This window comes from Leuciscus leuciscus, assembly GCF_965113295.1.
Source record: "Leuciscus leuciscus genome assembly, chromosome: 18".
NCBI classification, from domain to species: Eukaryota; Metazoa; Chordata; class Actinopteri; order Cypriniformes; family Leuciscidae; genus Leuciscus; species Leuciscus leuciscus.
In genome coordinates, this window is record NC_138742.1 from 18,930,254 (window position 1) to 18,948,130 (window position 17,877).

A 17,877-nucleotide genomic window follows, 5' to 3' on the forward strand; every position below is an offset into this window, starting at 1 on the left:
TTTTTATTCTGCATAACTGTAACGCAAAGATATCTTAACCTACAAGCTAACGTTTTACCAAGCAAATTAACGGAACTTAGCAACAGTTTTCTACAAAACACAGCTAGCACAGCACTAGCTGTGTTGTTTCCCAAACTTACCTTTTAAAAATGAGTTTCCCAAGTTTCCCAAACTTACCTTTTAAAAATTAGCATAATGTGTCTGTGTGCCAGCCTACTATGTAATAGGCTACCACTTTGATAACATGGTAGGCTTTTGAAAGATTATAGAGGGCTATTCATGTAGGCCTACTGCTGTATTTACAAGGAAAACATCGGAAAAACGTGTAAATGTCATTGCATTTTTTGTTCTTGAATTGATTTCGTGTGCTGTTTGTTTTTGATGATCTTTTGGTTAGGAAAATGCCTTGTCCTGTAGAGGCATTCACATGCTTCACACACAGGGCTGAATGATGATAGGAATGCATTTTGAAGATTTGTATTTCAGTTGCGTGTGGGTAAATATCCACCTTTATGTAGCTCTCTTTTTGTTAAGTTTGTTGTAATAGTCACATTTTAGCCTATCTATACATTCTCGAATCGGGCATTCTAAAAAGTCGACAGAAAATAAGACTCACACAAGAGATTATTGTAGTAATGCTGCCTGTCAGGGAAATATATATATTTATATTAAAATCTTCTTTATAGCTTGTGTAGTAATATAACCCGTAAAGCTACGCTCCTGGTACAACCTCATGGACTACAAATACCAGCTAACGATTGTATGAGGGAGCGCAGAACTACTTCCCAGTTGATGTAAGAGCACAGACAGGGACTAACTATAAGTTGTCTTCTACACGCTTATATTAATATGTATTACTCGTTTGTTCTTTTTAAAAACTAGAATATAAACTATGTTTTAAGTATAGACAGTATAAATGTGTCACTAATATGTAACCGGAAGTAGTTTCTGGCGGTGCATTATGACGCAGCGGAAGATCAGTATTCTTCCTTTCCACCATTAGGTGAGTGCGTGGTGAGAGCGCGCTGCGTCGCTCTCTGTAGATATTTGGAAAAACACATTGTTTATTCACTTATAAATAAAACTATTTCTCTTTAAAACTATTGTTATTGCCTATATTACAGATCGCAACCATGGGCCGCCGTCCAGCCCGTTGGTAAGTTGTAAATTTAGTGTTTTAAGAATGGGCCGTACTGAAAATGGCAGGGCCCTCAAACCATGTGCAGCACACCGGCCTCTTTCAGCAGTGACAATACACTGACACGGGCTACTTTCTGCTGTTAACACGAATGTGCTCTTAAAACAAGTTTGTCTTCTATTAAATTGCTTGGTATACATTCTTGGTTATTTGAAACGGATCATCATTAAAAATGAAGCTTATAAATAAGCGCTAAAAACTTCTTGTCTGTTGACATTTAGCTATGTGCTGCATTTGTAGTTGAATAATTTACAATCTACGAATGTGGCAGAATGTTTTGCTTTATATATATTTCGTTTTTGTACTTGTATTAACTAGGTATGTGCAATGGTGATTTAAGCAGACCTCTTTACCCTGATTGGTAAGATACATTGTTTTTGAGTTGCTAATTGTCAATTATCTATTGCAGCTACAGATACTGTAAGAACAAGCCTTACCCCAAATCCCGCTTCTGTCGAGGTGTTCCTGGTAAGTTATGGAAGACAATATCAGAAGAATTTTAATACTTAAGTCTTAAGTCATGGAAGTTTCTGTAATGAATGTCAAATTTGAGCTCATCATGTAATAACTCCCAATACATAATGACAGTTTGGAATGATTCAAATGTTAAAGTTTAGTAGTAAATTCATCTGCTTTTAAAAAATCATTATAGTATAAATGTTACATAAAATAAAATGAGAATTTGTTAGTCCAAAATTCTAGGAACCCTGAATTTAGGACAATAACTATTAATCAATTTGATTTCATCAAATATGAACAATTATAGTTCAAGATTTGTTCTGATTAAGCATGTCCTTCTCAAACTCAGATCCTAAGATCAGGATCTTCGACTTGGGCAGGAAAAAGGCCAAGGTTGATGAGTTCCCCATGTGCGGTCACATGGTATCTGATGAGTATGAGCAGCTTTCCAGTGAAGGTGAGGCGTCTTCTACAATACTGCTGTTCATATCTTATAATATTTGCCAATTACATAGAGCACTTTTTGATACATAGTCTTAATTTTTCTTTAATTTGCAATTTGTTGTCTAGCTCTTGAGGCTGCCCGTATCTGCGCCAACAAGTACATGGTGAAGACCTGCGGTAAAGATGGTTTCCACATCCGTGTGCGCCTGCACCCTTTCCATGTCATCCGCATCAACAAAATGTTATCCTGTGCCGGAGCTGATAGGTGAGTGTGTGTGTGTGGACTCTTACCTGCAGCTTATTAAGCCGACTAGACAGGTTGTCTGTACTTGTGTGGTGTGCAAAGGCTGCAGACAGTAATTCTGTGGATGTGTATGAGCCTAGCTGTGCAGTGCTGGGCCCTTTTAAGGGACCACAGAGACATAATATTGCTTATTTTTGATAGAATTCGTGTTTGGCCATTTTTGTGTAAATTAATCTTAATGTTCGTCTTCTCTTCAGGCTCCAGACTGGAATGCGTGGTGCTTTCGGTAAGCCACAGGGCACAGTGGCCCGTGTGTGCATTGGCCAGGTGATCATGTCCGTGCGCACAAAGGCCTCAAACAAGGAACATGTGATCGAGGCTCTGAGGAGAGCCAAGTTCAAGTTCCCTGGCCGTCAGAAGGTACTTAAAATGAAGTTGAAAAATGTGTTTGTCAGTGGTTCTCAAATTTTTCCCACTCCCAAAACCTTTTAAAAAATCTGACGCTCCCTTAAGAAAACCCATCCCATCCCTGAATACTAGATAATTTCAGTCTAATATCAGAGAAATTAAAAAACAATTTAATTGTAAAACACCTGCAGTAGTTTCACTTCCTAATGCCACAAATGTAAGAAGATAATGGATCAGAACATAACTGATGGAAATTGTAAAATGTAAGTATTTCAGTGATGCTTTGTATGAACAATATATCAGTGGCTGCATTGAGTGCTCTTGACGGCACCTCATGAGTCTTGTACGTCTTCTCGCCGCAACATGGCAGCCGAACTGTGCGTTCACAATAACACCTTGTGATGCTGTCCACTGAAGTGTTTTTCTGTGGTGAGAAACTTCTGTCAGGCTTGTTCAGTTTGTGTGAAGTCAGTGGTCTGAAGATGAAAAAGGCAGTGGAGTTGGCGTTCGGTGCTGCTTTAGGCAGAGCGCCAACCGCTGTTTACGCACTTGAATGTCTGGACTGACTTGACTCTTACCTGCAGCTTATTAAGCCGACTAGACAGGTTGTCTGTACTTGTGTGGTGTGCAAAGGCTGCAGACAGTAATTCTGTGGATGTGTATGAGCCTAGCTGTGCAGTGCTGGGCCCTTTTAAGGGACCACAGAGACATAATATTGCTTATTTATTGACCATTTATGAGTGAATTCATCCTTATGTTCATCCCCTCCTTCCCCCTTTGAGAACCACTGGTCTAGGGGTTAATTGTGTAAAAGTGGTCTGCTGACTGTCTATATTCTCCTTCCTTAGATTCACATCTCCAAGAAGTATGGCTTCACAAAGTTCAACGCCACTGACTTTGATGACATGCTGGCGGAGAAGCGTCTGATCCCCGACGGCTGTGGGGTGAAATACATCCCCAGCCATGGACCCCTGAGCCGCTGGAAGGCCCTGCACGCCAACTAAGCACCACACACGTCATTGCATCTGTGTGAACCAAGGCTCTATTGACCACAAATAAAGTCCATTCTTTGATTTACAACGTTTTTTGTTCTTTTTTTCTGGCTTGCATTTGAACTTGTTAGTAGTTTAGTACATTTAGTGTAATTGTGTGGAACTATATACAGGGAATAACAAACGTTTGTGGAAATACAGATACAGTTGGTTTTATTCAAAAGCCATTTCTTTAGGACTAACATCACAACCAATATTTAAAGTTCTAGATTATCTTGATGGGATTGCTTTGGCGTTTGGCTGTCTAGCTTTGTGTCATTGTTTTAAGGCAAAAAGTGTAAGTTTTATCAGACCATAACTTTCAGCCAGCTGATTTCTGGGTTTGTCACATAATAAATGTACTTGCTATAGTAATTACAGTAATTTATGCATAATTATGAACTAAACCAAAATGTAACAATATAAGCACATGTAGTTAATATTACTACATCACCTAGAAATTGTGTAACCTAAGAAAATATCTAATGAATCAACTACCTTCCAAATGTGAAACAACTGAACAGAAAACAACTCATTCATATAACTGCACATTTTTTCAGAATTTATTACAAAAATAAAATTCTCTCCAAAAATTTAAATATTTAACTTGCATGAATAAATGAGAAATCTAATTTAGAATTATAGAACCTGAGCCAGTCCTCCATGATTATCAATTTCTAGAAGCTGTAAAAAAATATTCAGTCACGTCCACTAATCATCTACACATTTTGAAGATGCAGTTGTGGCTCTGTATGAGCTCAAGTACATAGCAGCTGTGTAACAGCAAAGTAAAGTCTTCACTTCATTTAGGTGAGATGAATAATCCACTCGTCGTGGTTGATGTGTGTTCATATGATCATCTGCAGTAGCAGTAAGACATTCAGCACAAACGCTGAAGGCAAAAGACATGATGCTCTGTTGCTTCTTGTGAAAAACCCTGATTTCTGAGTCTTGAGGACCACCTCAATGGGGTAGTGATCACTTACTTCTAAAGCCTATAACAGACAATCCGAAGTTCAGTGACATGAAAATGCACAAAATAACGGTAAATGCTGAATTTGGCTTACCTGAGCCTCTGTAAGACGTAATTCCTTGGGAAAATTGAACGGCTTTGCTGAAAACGGTTCAATTGTTCTGAGAAATGGCTCTCCATGCACAACAATTCTGTAGATTGTAGCCATAAATATGAATCATTATATGCCATGTCTACATGAAAATCAGAAGCATCTTTATTATATTATGCTAATATGAACATTTTGCTAGCATACCTGTCGTATGCACAGTCAGTCGACTGTTTCACCGTAGTGTCCACGTTATCCTGAATCAGCCAGATGAAAGACCGGTCAGATAAGAGCCTGATGTTCTTACGGTTCTTTTTAGCCACGTAACCACAAGCTGCATTGAAGTCCCCAAGGAACATCACATTCTGGAAAGATGACAAAAAAGCAAGGTTTAAGACTTGATCTCATGAAATTATGCTCTATATAATATAGGAAATCCATCATCACACCTCAATTTTCCATCGCTCTCTGACATCCACAAAGACATCGTAAAGTTCATCAATCTCTTTGGTGGCATTTGAAGGGGTAGTGTGCTGCGGAATCAAGACAAACTCCTTGGCCACTGTTAATAGAGACATTATCAGATCATGATCAAAATCATCAAACTTCAGCTTACGATGATGTGTCTTATAATAAATAAATTCAGTGAGCAAGTTTTCCTTTTTTAAAATTTGACCTGTTTTAGGGGCTTGAAAATGTACCACAAAGGGTTCTCTGGAGAAAGCATCAACATCCCCCTTCTGCGTATCTGGATACTGATACTGCTTTATCAGCTTTGCTGTGCTTTTCCTGTATGAGGGGGGGAAAAAATAAATGAGGAAGCTTATCTTGTAAGGCCTGAAAAAAAGAAGAAAAAAAACAGTTGTGGTGATCAAGAATATCTTTGTTTTAATGAAAGTAATGCAGCAAGACATGCCTTACCTCTCACAAAGAAATATCTAATATTAACAACACCCTACCTTATCTAGGGATGCACCAAAATAAAAAAAAATTATATAATAATAATACGTTTTATTGTTGATAACTGATAAACATATTATTTATTAAATAACTCATTATTATTATTATTATATTCAAAATCTAAGCTATTTTGTCTAATTAACTTAAAAATAAAACACCAAGTGCTAAAACCTATCATTTTAAATGCTACAAGTGAATTTAGGCATCACAACATAATGTACACTATAAAAATATAGTGTATATTCATTGTGATTTCACATGTGATTTGCTAAAGGCGGTATCATTAAATTATTAATGTTTTAAATAACTTTAACTGAGTGCTAGATGACAGCAAATCTCATTTAAACGCAAAAATATGGGGAATGAGAATACTGATAAACATTGTTGGGGTGACACATTTCAAGTAATGCGAGTTACGTAATCAGATTACTTTTTCAAGTAACTAATGAAGTAACACATTACTTTTAAATTTACAACAAAATAAGTTTTTTCAAATAAGTTCCTTTGTTTTCCCATGTATTGACTGACACCTCTCCTGTCCCCATGTCAAGAGAAATACGGAGTAAGTGCAGAGGCGTTGTGTGCGCTTTATAAACATAATGGATATTGTTTTAGGTTAAATGTGAGCAGACTGTGATGAAACTCAGCTCACTTGCACAAAAACAGATTCAGTATTCCACAAAATGAATAAAAACGGTGAAATGCAAACCTGCAACAATTAAATGTTAAATTACACAAATATACTTGATGTATTTAATCTGACTTTATTAACCAATGTCTTTGCTGCTGAACTTCTGTGATCCAATTCAACCATACTAATAAGCAAAAATGACTTTGAATAAACATCACACGTGTTTTTTTGTTTATTTATTTTTTTATTGCTGAAGTAATAGTGTCAAACTTTTTTCTGCTGCGTCCTATTCTTCTGCAAACCAAAATGGCAGCACAGCTGAAAGGTTTGTTTGTTTGCCTCTACTGTACAGGCATGAATTTGGGTTAGGGTTAAAAACAAACAACACAGTTACTTTTTCTGGGAGTAACGCAATATTGTAATGCATTACTTTTAAAAGTAACTTTCCCCAACACTGCTGATAAATCAACACATCTCTAATATCAGCTGATAATAAACATTTTCCCAATATCATGTGCATCCTTAGCCTTTACATACTGTCCTAAAGTACAGAAGTGCTGAACACATACCTGTAAACAAAAACGTATTGCTCCTGATACGTTTGTGTTCTCCCGAGACGTTCACTTGCCACATAGACATAATCATTACTACTAAGCCTGGAAACAAAATATAACGTAATAGCATTTACGCACTATAGATTTGTTTATCTCTTAAATCTGATTTGTAACATTTTGAGTTCATATTCCATATTGTCTACCTGTTGACTGCATCAAGCAGGCGTGGGATGGCTTTATTTTTCTGATCTCTGACCTCCTGGAGTAAACATATGTCGCAACGAGTTACAATCTGCAAGAAAGAACAAAACAGTACACATTTAGACGTGTTTTATATATATAAAAAAATAAGTAAAAAGCATTGTAGTATTCATCCTCTTACCCGTGATATAGAATTCATGATTATGGCATTGGCTGATTTTGAATCACCAAAACTCTGAACATTAAAGGCACAAATTCTGAAGCCATTGCAGGTCAGCGAGCCAGAGAGGATGAAGAAGGTGAAGAGGAACAGTCTGCCGGTCATCCTGCATGTAAAGAGTGAGAGAAAGACCTTTGTAGAAATAGCTTCACAATTCAATGGGAAAGAACAGCCTTCAAATGTTATATTAACAGGAATAGATGAGTCGTTTGCAGGCAGACACTGCAGAAGTGTACAAACAAATAAAAATAATGTAGCAGCAGGACAATGGAGAATAAAAGACCTTAATTAATATTTAATTATCATATAATATAGCTAAATAAACTAGCTTGAATGTACTGTTACAGACTTAACAGTTATTGAAAAAAGTGATCCTGAAACTGATGAGTAATACTTCATCATATGATTGTGGTTTGTGGTATGGAAAGTTCTCATTTTTATAACTTTTTAGATCTTTTGAGGAGATTTTTTTGGTCAAATATTAACTAATTTCCCCATTCCTATCCCAAAAAGGACACTGATCTAAACTATCACAAGTAAAAACATACAAAGACAATGACAATTCATCAGGTTTGATGAATTTGGAGACACAAAATTTGATTTTCCATTGAAAGACTGGTTAACAAACCTAATCATGTTCTGATCAAAGTTTTGACTGCTTTTCAGGATGAGACCTGCGACAGTTAACACCTAATGATAGACTGTGTCATTGGTAAGGATGTGTCTGCTTTAAGGTTAGCAACCTTTTGTGAAGTAAATAGCCTATGCTGTTGTTAGAAGTAATCCAGACTGCAGATAACAGGTTGAAACATGATCTGTGAGTGCTAGAAGTTTCTAACAGCTTACAACAGTTTTTTTTTTTCTCCAAAGAACTTTCATATATTTGCCTAGTAGCCTACAACATGGTTGTAGCATCCACAGGTTCACAAACTGTGGCAGAGTCGCATATTAATATACTCAAAAGCAGACTTCCTTACCTCATTTGAAATGTGCTGGGTTTCACTTCAACAATGCGGGTCTTCTCTTTTCTTTCCGTTTCGCAGCTGAAGACTTTTCCACTGGTGTTATTATTATACTCAGGAAGACTGAGAACACACCCTCTGCTCTGCTATTTGTGGACAAGAGGGAGGAGCTTTTCTTGCTAATGTACGAGGAGTGTGGGGCTTTACACACCCTGCAATTGAGATAAATACAATATATTTGCATGCAAAACTAACGGAATTATGTGGTGTATAATCTTTTTACTCTCTTCTCGTCTTTCAGGTCTTTCCAGTTTAGGGCACTGCTTTTACTCAACACTCCAATATGACAACATCACAGTTGCTTAAGTAAAGTTGCATTAATGTCTGCAGCTACCCAGCAAACATAACATCGGGTTTAAATCAATGAGTGTAAAGGTCTGTCAAATTCCAGCAAAGTTAATGATTGATTAAAAAGACAGAAAATAAATAAATAAAATAAATATTCCTTATGAAATATGTAGTTATTTGTGTAGTTACCTATTGTGTAAGATAAATATACATGCGCAATATTCAATATTGCACAGTATTCAGCGAACTCTTGCTTCACAAAAAGAAATAAAGCAGTTGCAATGCACAGTTGCAGATATCCACAGATCCATTTTATTCACACAGTTCCACACATACTCACATGTTTGTTTATGAAATATTTTTGGATAATTTGATTATGCTTTCAGTTAGCAATAAATGTGCTACCATCTGCATTTAGTTTAATTTAATACATTCTGCGGATTTTCTCTCAAAATTAGCAAAGAATATATATATATATATATATATATATATATATATATATATATATATATATATATATATATATATATATATACACACACACACACACACACACACACACACACACACACACACACAGTATCTCACAAAAGTGAGTACACTCCTCACATTTTAGCAAACATTTTCGTATATCTACTCAAGGGACAATACTATAGAAATAAACTTGGATATATTTTATATATATATATATATATATATATATATATATATATATATATATATATATATATATATATATATATTGCCAGCTATTTTGACAATAATAGCTGCATGTTTAGTTATTTTCAGAGGACAGTAAATATAATACTGCTATGCACAATGACTACTCTAAAATATATCAAGTTTCATTTATACAGTATTGTCCCTTGAGAAGATATACTAAAATGTTTGCTGAAATGTGAGGGATATATATATATAATATTGATACTGTATATGTAGCCTATATTTGATTGCCAACATTCTTTAAAATATCTTATTTTGTGTTCAGCAGAAGAAAGAAACTAATACAGGTTTGGAACAACATGAGGGTGGGTGAGTAAATGAGGACAAAATGTTTGGGTGAACCAACTCTTTAAAACCACAAGCACACTGCTTGAGAAAGCACTCTGCACACGTGACTGCTGATCTGTCAGGCGATGGCGCTAGAGAAGCGCGCTAATTCTGCCCTATGACGTAACAGTCAAGTTCTGTTGTAGTTTTACTCTCAGTAATATTTGTCCGTCCTCCAAACAATTAATGTAGCTAATATTCTAGTTTAACTGAATATCTGTTTTAGTCCGTCGGTATTTATAATTACAAATAAATAAGTTAGTGGGGTTTTTTAGTGTTTTGTGTCGTTGAAAACTTACAGGTGAGTTATTTCCAATTTTGTAAAGATAAATAACTGAATTTGTTGAGTTCCACGTAATTTACCTTTATTTATTTTATCCTTTATCTTTATTTGCCACTGTACTTTGCAGCTCGTATATTTTTCGTGAGGAGCATATCCTCGCTGAAAATAGGATGAAAACAGAGGTGTCAGTCGCTGCTACTTTCATCAGTGGTTTACTGAGCAAAGGCAACAGTGTTTCTCTCACTGGAGATCAGCTGCAGCTCTTCACTCACACACTCACTGATGCGCTGATAGGTGAGACAACTGACCTGCTTTTCTCACAGGCCTCCGAGTATTATATATATACACTACCGTTCAAAAGTTTGGGGTCAGTAAGATTTTTGATGTTTTTAAAAGAAGTATCTTCTGCTCACCAAGGCTGCATTTATTTGATTAAAAATACAAACAAAAACAGTAATATTGTGAAATATTATTCCAATTTAAAACAGCTGTTTTCTATGTGAATATACAGTAAAGTGTAATGTATTCCTGTGATCAAAGCTGAATTTTCAGCATCATTACTCCAGTCTTCAGTGCCACATGATCCTTCAGAAATCATTCTAATATGATGATTTGATGCTCAAGAAACATTTATGATTATTATCAATGTTGAAAACAGTTATTTACATTTTTATTTCATGATGCTATGATGAATAGAAAGTTCAAAAGAACAGCATTTATCTGAGATCTAAAGCTTTTGTAACATTAAACACTACCGTTCAAAAGTTTGGGGTCAGTAAACATTTTTATTTTATTTTTGGGGGAAAGAAATAAAATAAATCTATACTTTTATTCACCAAGGATGAGTTAAACTGATCAAAAGTTACAGTAAAGACATTTATAATGTTAGAAAATATACTATTTTAAATAAATGCTGTTCTTTTGAACTTTCTATTCATCAAAGAATTTTGACAAAAAAATCATACACAACTGTTTTCAACATTGATAATAATAATGAATGTTTCTTGAGCATCAAATCATCATATTAGAATGATTTCTGAAGGCTCATGTGACACTGAAGACTGGAGTAATGATGCTGAAAATTCAGCTTTGATCACAGGAATACATTACAGTTTAAAATATATTAAAATAGAAAACAGTCATTTTAAATTGTCATAATATTTCACAATATTACAGTTTTTTGTTTTTTTTTATTAAATAAATGCAGCCTTGGTGAGCAGAAGATACTTCTTTTAAAAACATTAAAAAAATCTTACTGACCCCAAACTTTTGAACGGTAGTGTATATATATAATGTAAACAGATGGCATCAGTAATATTCTTTTGAATAACCTAGTGACTAATAATAGTAAAATGCTTTTAATAGTTTCAGTATGCAAGCTATTATGCAGTTTGACCTGATATGCCTCTCTTCTAGAGCACTATCGGCAGCATTGGTTTCCTCATGCTCCCTGCAGAGGCTCTGGCTACAGATGTTTACGGATCAACCGTAGAATGGACCCTCTCATAGGAAAAGCAGCCTCTGCTGTCGGGCTTGCACAAGAGCAGCTTTCCAAATCACTTCCAATAGAGCTGACCCTGTGGGTGGACCCTTCCGAGGTGTCCTATCGGATCGGTGAGGATGGATCCACTTGTGTTCTCTACCAAAAAGTGCCTCCTCCGCTGATTCATCAGCGCACAGGAAGGAGAAACTGAAAATATTTCATTGTAAATTCTGCAATTGTTTAAAACATTAAAGGAGAAACAGAATGTGGAGCATAAACGTTGCATCCTACATGTCCACATGCACAATTTTGGATTATGGGTAGGCTAATGGAAAATTAATGGGAAAGCATAATTTGTGTACAAATAAATGGAGAAGATAAATGAAGGCAAAAGGCCCGTGCGGGCACAATTGTGACATGGCAAATACATATGACATTATTTATTTATTTTATTAGTAACATTTCTACTTACTATATGTAACCTCTTTATTAAATTATGTAAAAATTTGTTTAGTAAAAAAATAAAGGAAACAATAAAAGTGGAAAAAATATATATATTATCAGCTACATAAAATAATTGTTAAAAAAATGTATTCAAATGCAAATGTCATTTCAGAATCAATCAGGACAGTTTTTCCATGCATAACAGTGTTCTTATTGTTAACTAAAACTAGAACTATTAAAGAACTATTAGGTGAAAAACTTAAACTTAAAAAGGTACTGAAGTACACAAATTTCTAAAACTGAAATAAGTATAAATTAAAGGCAAATCGAAATATCTTAAAAAACAAATAACAATGACAAAAGCACAAGACAAAATTTCAAAAAATTAAACTAAAATGAAAACAGAAAATAAATACTACAATAATAGATAAGTCATACTAAAATAACAAGCATGGTGATAAACTGGTGTTTAGGAAATTATACATTTAAAATATACAAGATAATGTGGTGATTTTGTTGCTATTTAGTGTTTTAGGAGCAAAGAAAACTTTAAAAGGGCCTTTTACCCCAAATGAGACCATTAAGGCCCCGATATACTTAAAGCAAAATCGAAGAACAAACTGATGTGATGTCAGTTCGAACAAAATCAGGCCAAAGCGAACTTATATTTTGCATTTATAATAATAATTCATTACACTTATATAGCGCTTTTCTCAGCACTCAAAGCGCTTTATATAGAAGGGGGAATCTCCTCAACCACCACCAATGTGCAGCATCCACCTGGATGATGCGACGGCAACCATATTGTGCCAGAACGCCCACCACACACCAGCTTATTGGTGGAGAGGAGACAGAGTTATGAAGCCAATGAGTGCATAGGGATGATTATAGGCCATGATGGACAGAGGCCACTGGGCAAATTTGGCCAGGATGCCGGGGTTAAACCCCTACTCTTTCGAAAGACATCCTGGGATTTTTTGTGACCACAGGACCTCAGTTTAACGTGATCATAAGCTCCATCATAAAGGGTTTTCCAGGTATCTTCACTGTTGGGCCCTGTGCAATTGTTACTTAACTAATATATTTTGCCTGATAGAAGCCCAAACATCTGTTGAGATGTTCACACTCTCTCCATTATGCATCAGTCGGTAGAGCTGCAGGCAAACCATGCAGAATAATATCCGGACTTTGCCACAAAGACGCTTTGCCTTCAATAATAATTTTGCTGATCTTTTTGTTTATCTGTATGTTGAACTGTCTAGTCTGTCTAGGTTTCATCCTACGTCCCATCAGGTTGCGTAACGGCACCCAGAGGGAAGTCGAGGAAGTGCGTTTTTAAAGTCTTGGAATGGATTTGTTTGAACACCTGGTTAATTCTTCTCCCAGGTGATCACATGCCTCTGATGAAAACAGGCAGTACTCCATAAATGCTCAAAACCCAGAGGATCACTAGTAAAGCCATCAGATCTTTCTCACTTCATAGAGATCTTTAAAGAAGGTGAAGTTATGTATATTATTCAGCATATCAACTGAATGATGTTTGAAATCTAATTCATAGCACTTTGTCATGCATTTCCAGTATAAAGATGATGTTATTTCTCTCGCCCAAATCAGGAATTCTTTTTGGCTTAATCAAAAACAGGGGAACAGAAGGTTTTCTCTGTCTTCTGTCAATCCATCCCCTGATACCTACCAAACAATTTCTGACAATAAAGCTTTTGAACATCACATAGAGATGGACGACACGCTCGTTTCACAATCTTAGCTCACATGACGAGTTTTAAAAGTTCACCATATTCAAAAATGCTGTCCAAGATTCCTGAACTAATAGTAATTTCCTGTTGAACTCCATCGTTTATTTCCATAGCCAGAACTGTTCTTTCTCCTCTATATTTTTCCTTTACTTTCCGGATCCCAGTGTTCCCTGAAAATGTCTCATTATATCACTAAAGGGAGGAAAAGGTCTTATTAGTTATTGTAAGACCAAGCGCATTCACAAGAAGACAGCAAAAATATATCAATTTCAAAGTGTTTTTATCCTCTTTACTCCCTTTCAAAAAAACACATGCATATGGACATGAAATGGATTATAGCAATCAATAAAACATCTTCAGTACAGTTTATTTTGGCAGGAATGGGGGCGAGTGATCCGTTAAATAACCTTAGGACAGCACAGAGTGGGTTAAGGCCAGTTTCATGACTTGTTTTTTAATGGTTCACAGGCAGTCACTGCAGAGAAACTCTTTAAAGGTCTCATTTTACTCAGAGGCTGTGACACACTGCGCTGCTCTTCACACAGGACAAGAACTGTTTCTCCTCACAAGATGAGGGGTCTGAGGATTTTACTCTTTTTCGTGACCGTGCCATGGATATTTTGTGATATGGCAAGAACCAATAAAGTGATACCTAGACACAAAGGGATATTGAAAATAGTAGATGAGGAAGAATCAATCTCAGAGAGTAGAGTTGTCATGGAAGCCAAGAAACCAAAGGTATGACAATTTAATGCTGATAATGCATGTGTATACAGAAATTTGTAAACATTGTCATGTTAAAATAGAATTTTGCTTAACATATATGTTTGTGATGGCTAAAATGAATATATATATATATATATATATATATATGTATATATGGGTATATATGTATATGTATATATGTATGTATGTATGTATCATCAGAATGCCAGATATCATAAATCTGTCCTAAGAAAGGTACAATGGAAAACCTGTTAAATCCATAATGGGATTATGTCCAATGGAAAGCAGCACAACTGGCAAGTTATCTGGGAACTCATGAGCTCAGGGAAAGGCAGAATAGCATGCGAACTGGTTGCACATGTTGATATTGAGAGGAAACTAAATAATACCATTTTCTTGTAATCTGCTTTACTCTAGAAAAAGGTCATTCTCAGCCCAGACTATGATAGTCCAGTTGATAAAGATGACGAAAGTCCAGGAGCAGACGATAAAGATGACAAGGGTATTTATTCTTTACTTTAATTTTGCATTCATTTGATCAAAAATAATATTTGAGCCTATTTATTTCTATTTTCATTTTATTTTTCAGAACTTCCTACTTGCCTGATGTGTGTGTGTCTAATTGGATCGGTGTATTGTGAGGAGGTTTCTCCTGACATGACAGCGGTTCCACCACTGCCAAAGGAAACGGCTTACTTCTATGCGCGCTTCAACAAAATCACTAAAATTGCCAACAAAGACTTTGCTGATATTGGTAAGAAGTTATGCTAGAAAAGCTTTTGGGTGTTTCCACCAAAAAATCACTGTGTAATGATTGGAACCGGATCAATGTAATCAGAGCAACTGAGTGAAATTTTCCTTGAGACTATTTTAAAAGGCTCAAACAGACATACAGTCCTGAGAAAGGTCCCTTAGAGTCACTGGTATAGAGGGGTAGACACATCTAGAAGGTTTCGTGCATTTAAAGGGATAGTTCACCCAAAAATTTAAATTCTGTCATCATTTACTCACCCTCATGTCATTCTAAAAACCCCTGTGACTTTCTTTTATTGGACATTTGGACCTCATTGACTTAAAATTATAGGTTCACAAGTTCACACTTACATATAATCAGAATGTGCGTATCTGGCGTGCTGTCCGAGGAGAGGGCTCTGAGCTCGAAATTTGGCCTGAACCCAGAGTACTCCCCCCTATCCCTAGCTGGGATAGGAATAATCAAGAGGGAGGAGTTGGGGTGGTGGAAGGATGCTGGAAAACTGTCATGGGACAGAGGTAAGACGGCTCTATAAGCCTCCTCACGCTGATTGGTTAGATTATCTGAACGTGCTCCTACCGAACTTTGTTAATAGAACATAATTTCTTTATTAGCATCTATTTTCCATTAAGAACTTTTAACATTCATGGAAATGTTTCATTGCGTAAAAGGTTATTTTTAGTGGAAAATGTTTCTCCAGATTATTAAAATGTTCTTCACACTAAGAAAAAGTATTTTTAGAACTGTTTACTGAAAGGGTCTTTGGGGAACCAAAAATGGCATTGCTTCAAAAAGCCCTTTTTGGAACCTTTATTTTTAAGAGTCCATGGACAAAAAAAACACTCTTCTTTTATGTTCCACAGAAGTCAAACAGGTTTGGAACGGTAAATAATAAAGATGTTCATGTTCATTTGCACCCCCATTGTAATGTCCAGTTGTGTGTATAGCCATCCCAGCTAACAAAATTATGTTCTAATATAAGAACGTTTTTCTAAAATTCCCATTAAAGTAGCCCATAAAAACATTATTAAAGAAGATTCCCTGAATGTTCTCAACGTAAATATTTTCAAAAAAAAAATCTTGGTCATGCGACTGTTCAGGGAACATTTCATTTTATCATTCTTCAAACATAATGGGAACGTCACCTCTGAATGTTTGCTGAACATTTTAAAAACAAATAGTAACATTTAAAAAACGTTAGATGAACGTCTCACTAAACGTTTCAGGAAAAAAACGCTCCATAGACGTTAGTGCTGTTTTGAGAACATTGAGCTTTGAGATAACCTTGAAAGAACGCTAGCTAAAGTTCAGAGAACGTTCCCTGTTAGCTGGGATGATACGTCCATATTGTGTTGTTTTCATAGCCACGCTGAAAAGAATTGACCTGTCTGGCAACCTCATCTCTGAGATAGAAGATGGCGCCTTTTCTAAACTCGATCAGCTTGAGGAACTAACGCTCGCTGGGAACAAGCTGGTCAAACTCCCAATGCTGCCAGCTAAACTTATGTCTCTCGATGTCAATCACAATCTACTTAAAACAAAGGGAGTGAAAGCAAACATTTTCAAGGTAAAAAATGAATAAAATAAAGATTCTGAAATCTTATTAATACATTGTTTGTCTTATTCATCATGACTGGGGTCCTTCTTTTGCATTAGAAGCTCAGCAAGCTGGCATACCTGTACCTTGGAGACAACGGGCTGGAGGCCGTCCCACCGCTGCCGGAAAGTCTGCGCGTGGTTCATCTACATGTACGGTCATCTTTATAGTCGAAATATATTTACTGTAGTAGTATTTAAGTGTGTCCCTACAAGTAAGCATACTTTTAAAATCGTTTTCAGAACAATAACATAACGTCACTGACGGATGACACGTTCTGCAAAGGAAACAACACGCACTACATCAGGTACAACATGCAGGAGGTTCGGCTCGATGGAAACCCGTTAACTCTGGCCCAACATCCCAACAGCTTCATCTGTCTGAGATCTCTGCCGATTGGACACTACAAGTAATGCTCTTAGAAGAAAATGTTCCTTAAGCTGTCGTCCAGCTGGCAACTGCTGTTATGATGATGATAGACAGCACATTCACAAAAATTTAACAGCATAATAAAAAAAGATTGACTTTTAAGTGCAATCACACATTTAGACGTTTTTACATCATTTGTAAGACGCATATACAACTATTTTCTTGACCTTTATTCAGTGTAATCATTTTGTTATATTTGCAATAGTTTTTGCAGGTAAAAGTTGCAAAATAAGACTGAGGTAAAACGTGAGGCAAAGAATATGTCTGGGAAAACGATGTTCAGTGGGACTTTTATCCATTGCTGGTAAATAAATTAATTTTGGACCTACAGACTTTGATGTACTTTATCTTCGTAAACTTACTTACAAATGGCACTTATAGCCTACATTACAACTGACCATCATTTTAAAAGTAAAAGACAAGCTACAATAATGAGAACTTTGATAAATATGGCTTAGCTTCTCATCATAATGACAACATTTTTCATGACTAATTATATTATAATAATTTTCTTGTAACGGACTTAACATCGCATAATAATGAGAAAGTCATTACAAGAAAGTTTGTCAGCAAGTCATTATTATGAGTAAGTTCTCTTTATTATGAGGTCATTATTATTATTTTAATATTTTTATG

General features: G+C 35.8%; 3 protein-coding genes across 3 annotated transcripts; 2 read left to right on the plus strand and 1 right to left on the minus strand.

Annotated features, from left to right (window-relative positions):
• Positions 1-1,054: 1,054 nt before the first annotated feature.
• On the plus strand, positions 1,055-3,833 carry rpl10 (ribosomal protein L10). The gene is made up of 6 exons (XM_082145352.1): positions 1,055-1,156; positions 1,608-1,666; positions 2,007-2,114; positions 2,228-2,366; positions 2,603-2,765; positions 3,602-3,833. Exons 1-6 carry the CDS (start codon positions 1,134-1,136, stop codon positions 3,755-3,757), a joined length of 648 nt encoding a protein of 215 aa, XP_082001478.1. The 5' UTR covers positions 1,055-1,133; the 3' UTR covers positions 3,758-3,833.
• Positions 3,834-4,325: 492 nt separating this feature from the next.
• dnase1l1 (deoxyribonuclease I-like 1) lies at positions 4,326-8,550 on the minus strand. Its single transcript, XM_082145351.1, has 9 exons — positions 8,389-8,550; positions 7,373-7,517; positions 7,194-7,282; positions 7,006-7,092; positions 5,522-5,634; positions 5,295-5,407; positions 5,053-5,210; positions 4,852-4,948; positions 4,326-4,779 (listed from the first exon to the last, which is right to left on the minus strand). The coding sequence occupies exons 1-9, from the start codon at positions 8,391-8,393 to the stop codon at positions 4,633-4,635; spliced, it is 954 nt and encodes a 317-aa protein (XP_082001477.1). The 5' UTR covers positions 8,394-8,550; the 3' UTR covers positions 4,326-4,632.
• Positions 8,551-14,174: 5,624 nt separating this feature from the next.
• Positions 14,175-17,571, plus strand: ognb (osteoglycin, paralog b). Its single transcript, XM_082146345.1, has 6 exons — positions 14,175-14,473; positions 14,879-14,963; positions 15,051-15,215; positions 16,580-16,782; positions 16,872-16,964; positions 17,055-17,571. The coding sequence occupies exons 1-6, from the start codon at positions 14,306-14,308 to the stop codon at positions 17,223-17,225; spliced, it is 885 nt and encodes a 294-aa protein (XP_082002471.1). The 5' UTR covers positions 14,175-14,305; the 3' UTR covers positions 17,226-17,571.
• The last annotated feature ends 306 nt before the right edge of the window (positions 17,572-17,877 follow it).

Coding starts and splice junctions, on each gene's coding strand:
- rpl10 (XM_082145352.1), top strand. CDS start 1,134: ATGGGCCGCCGTCCAGCCCGTTG. Junction 1,667..2,006: donor CTTCTGTCGAGGTGTTCCTG/GTAAGTTATGGA, acceptor TCTCAAACTCAG/ATCCTAAGATCAGGATCTTC. Junction 2,367..2,602: donor TCCTGTGCCGGAGCTGATAG/GTGAGTGTGTGT, acceptor TCTTCTCTTCAG/GCTCCAGACTGGAATGCGTG.
- dnase1l1 (XM_082145351.1), bottom strand. Junction 7,093..7,193: donor CTGCTTGATGCAGTCAACAG/GTAGACAATATG, acceptor TTTTGTTTCCAG/GCTTAGTAGTAATGATTATG. Junction 5,211..5,294: donor GAGAGCGATGGAAAATTGAG/GTGTGATGATGG, acceptor TCATCTTTCCAG/AATGTGATGTTCCTTGGGGA.
- ognb (XM_082146345.1), top strand. CDS start 14,306: ATGAGGGGTCTGAGGATTTTACTCTTTTTCGTGACCGTGCCATGGATA. Junction 14,964..15,050: donor AGACGATAAAGATGACAAGG/GTATTTATTCTT, acceptor TTTATTTTTCAG/AACTTCCTACTTGCCTGATG. Junction 16,965..17,054: donor TGCGCGTGGTTCATCTACAT/GTACGGTCATCT, acceptor AATCGTTTTCAG/AACAATAACATAACGTCACT.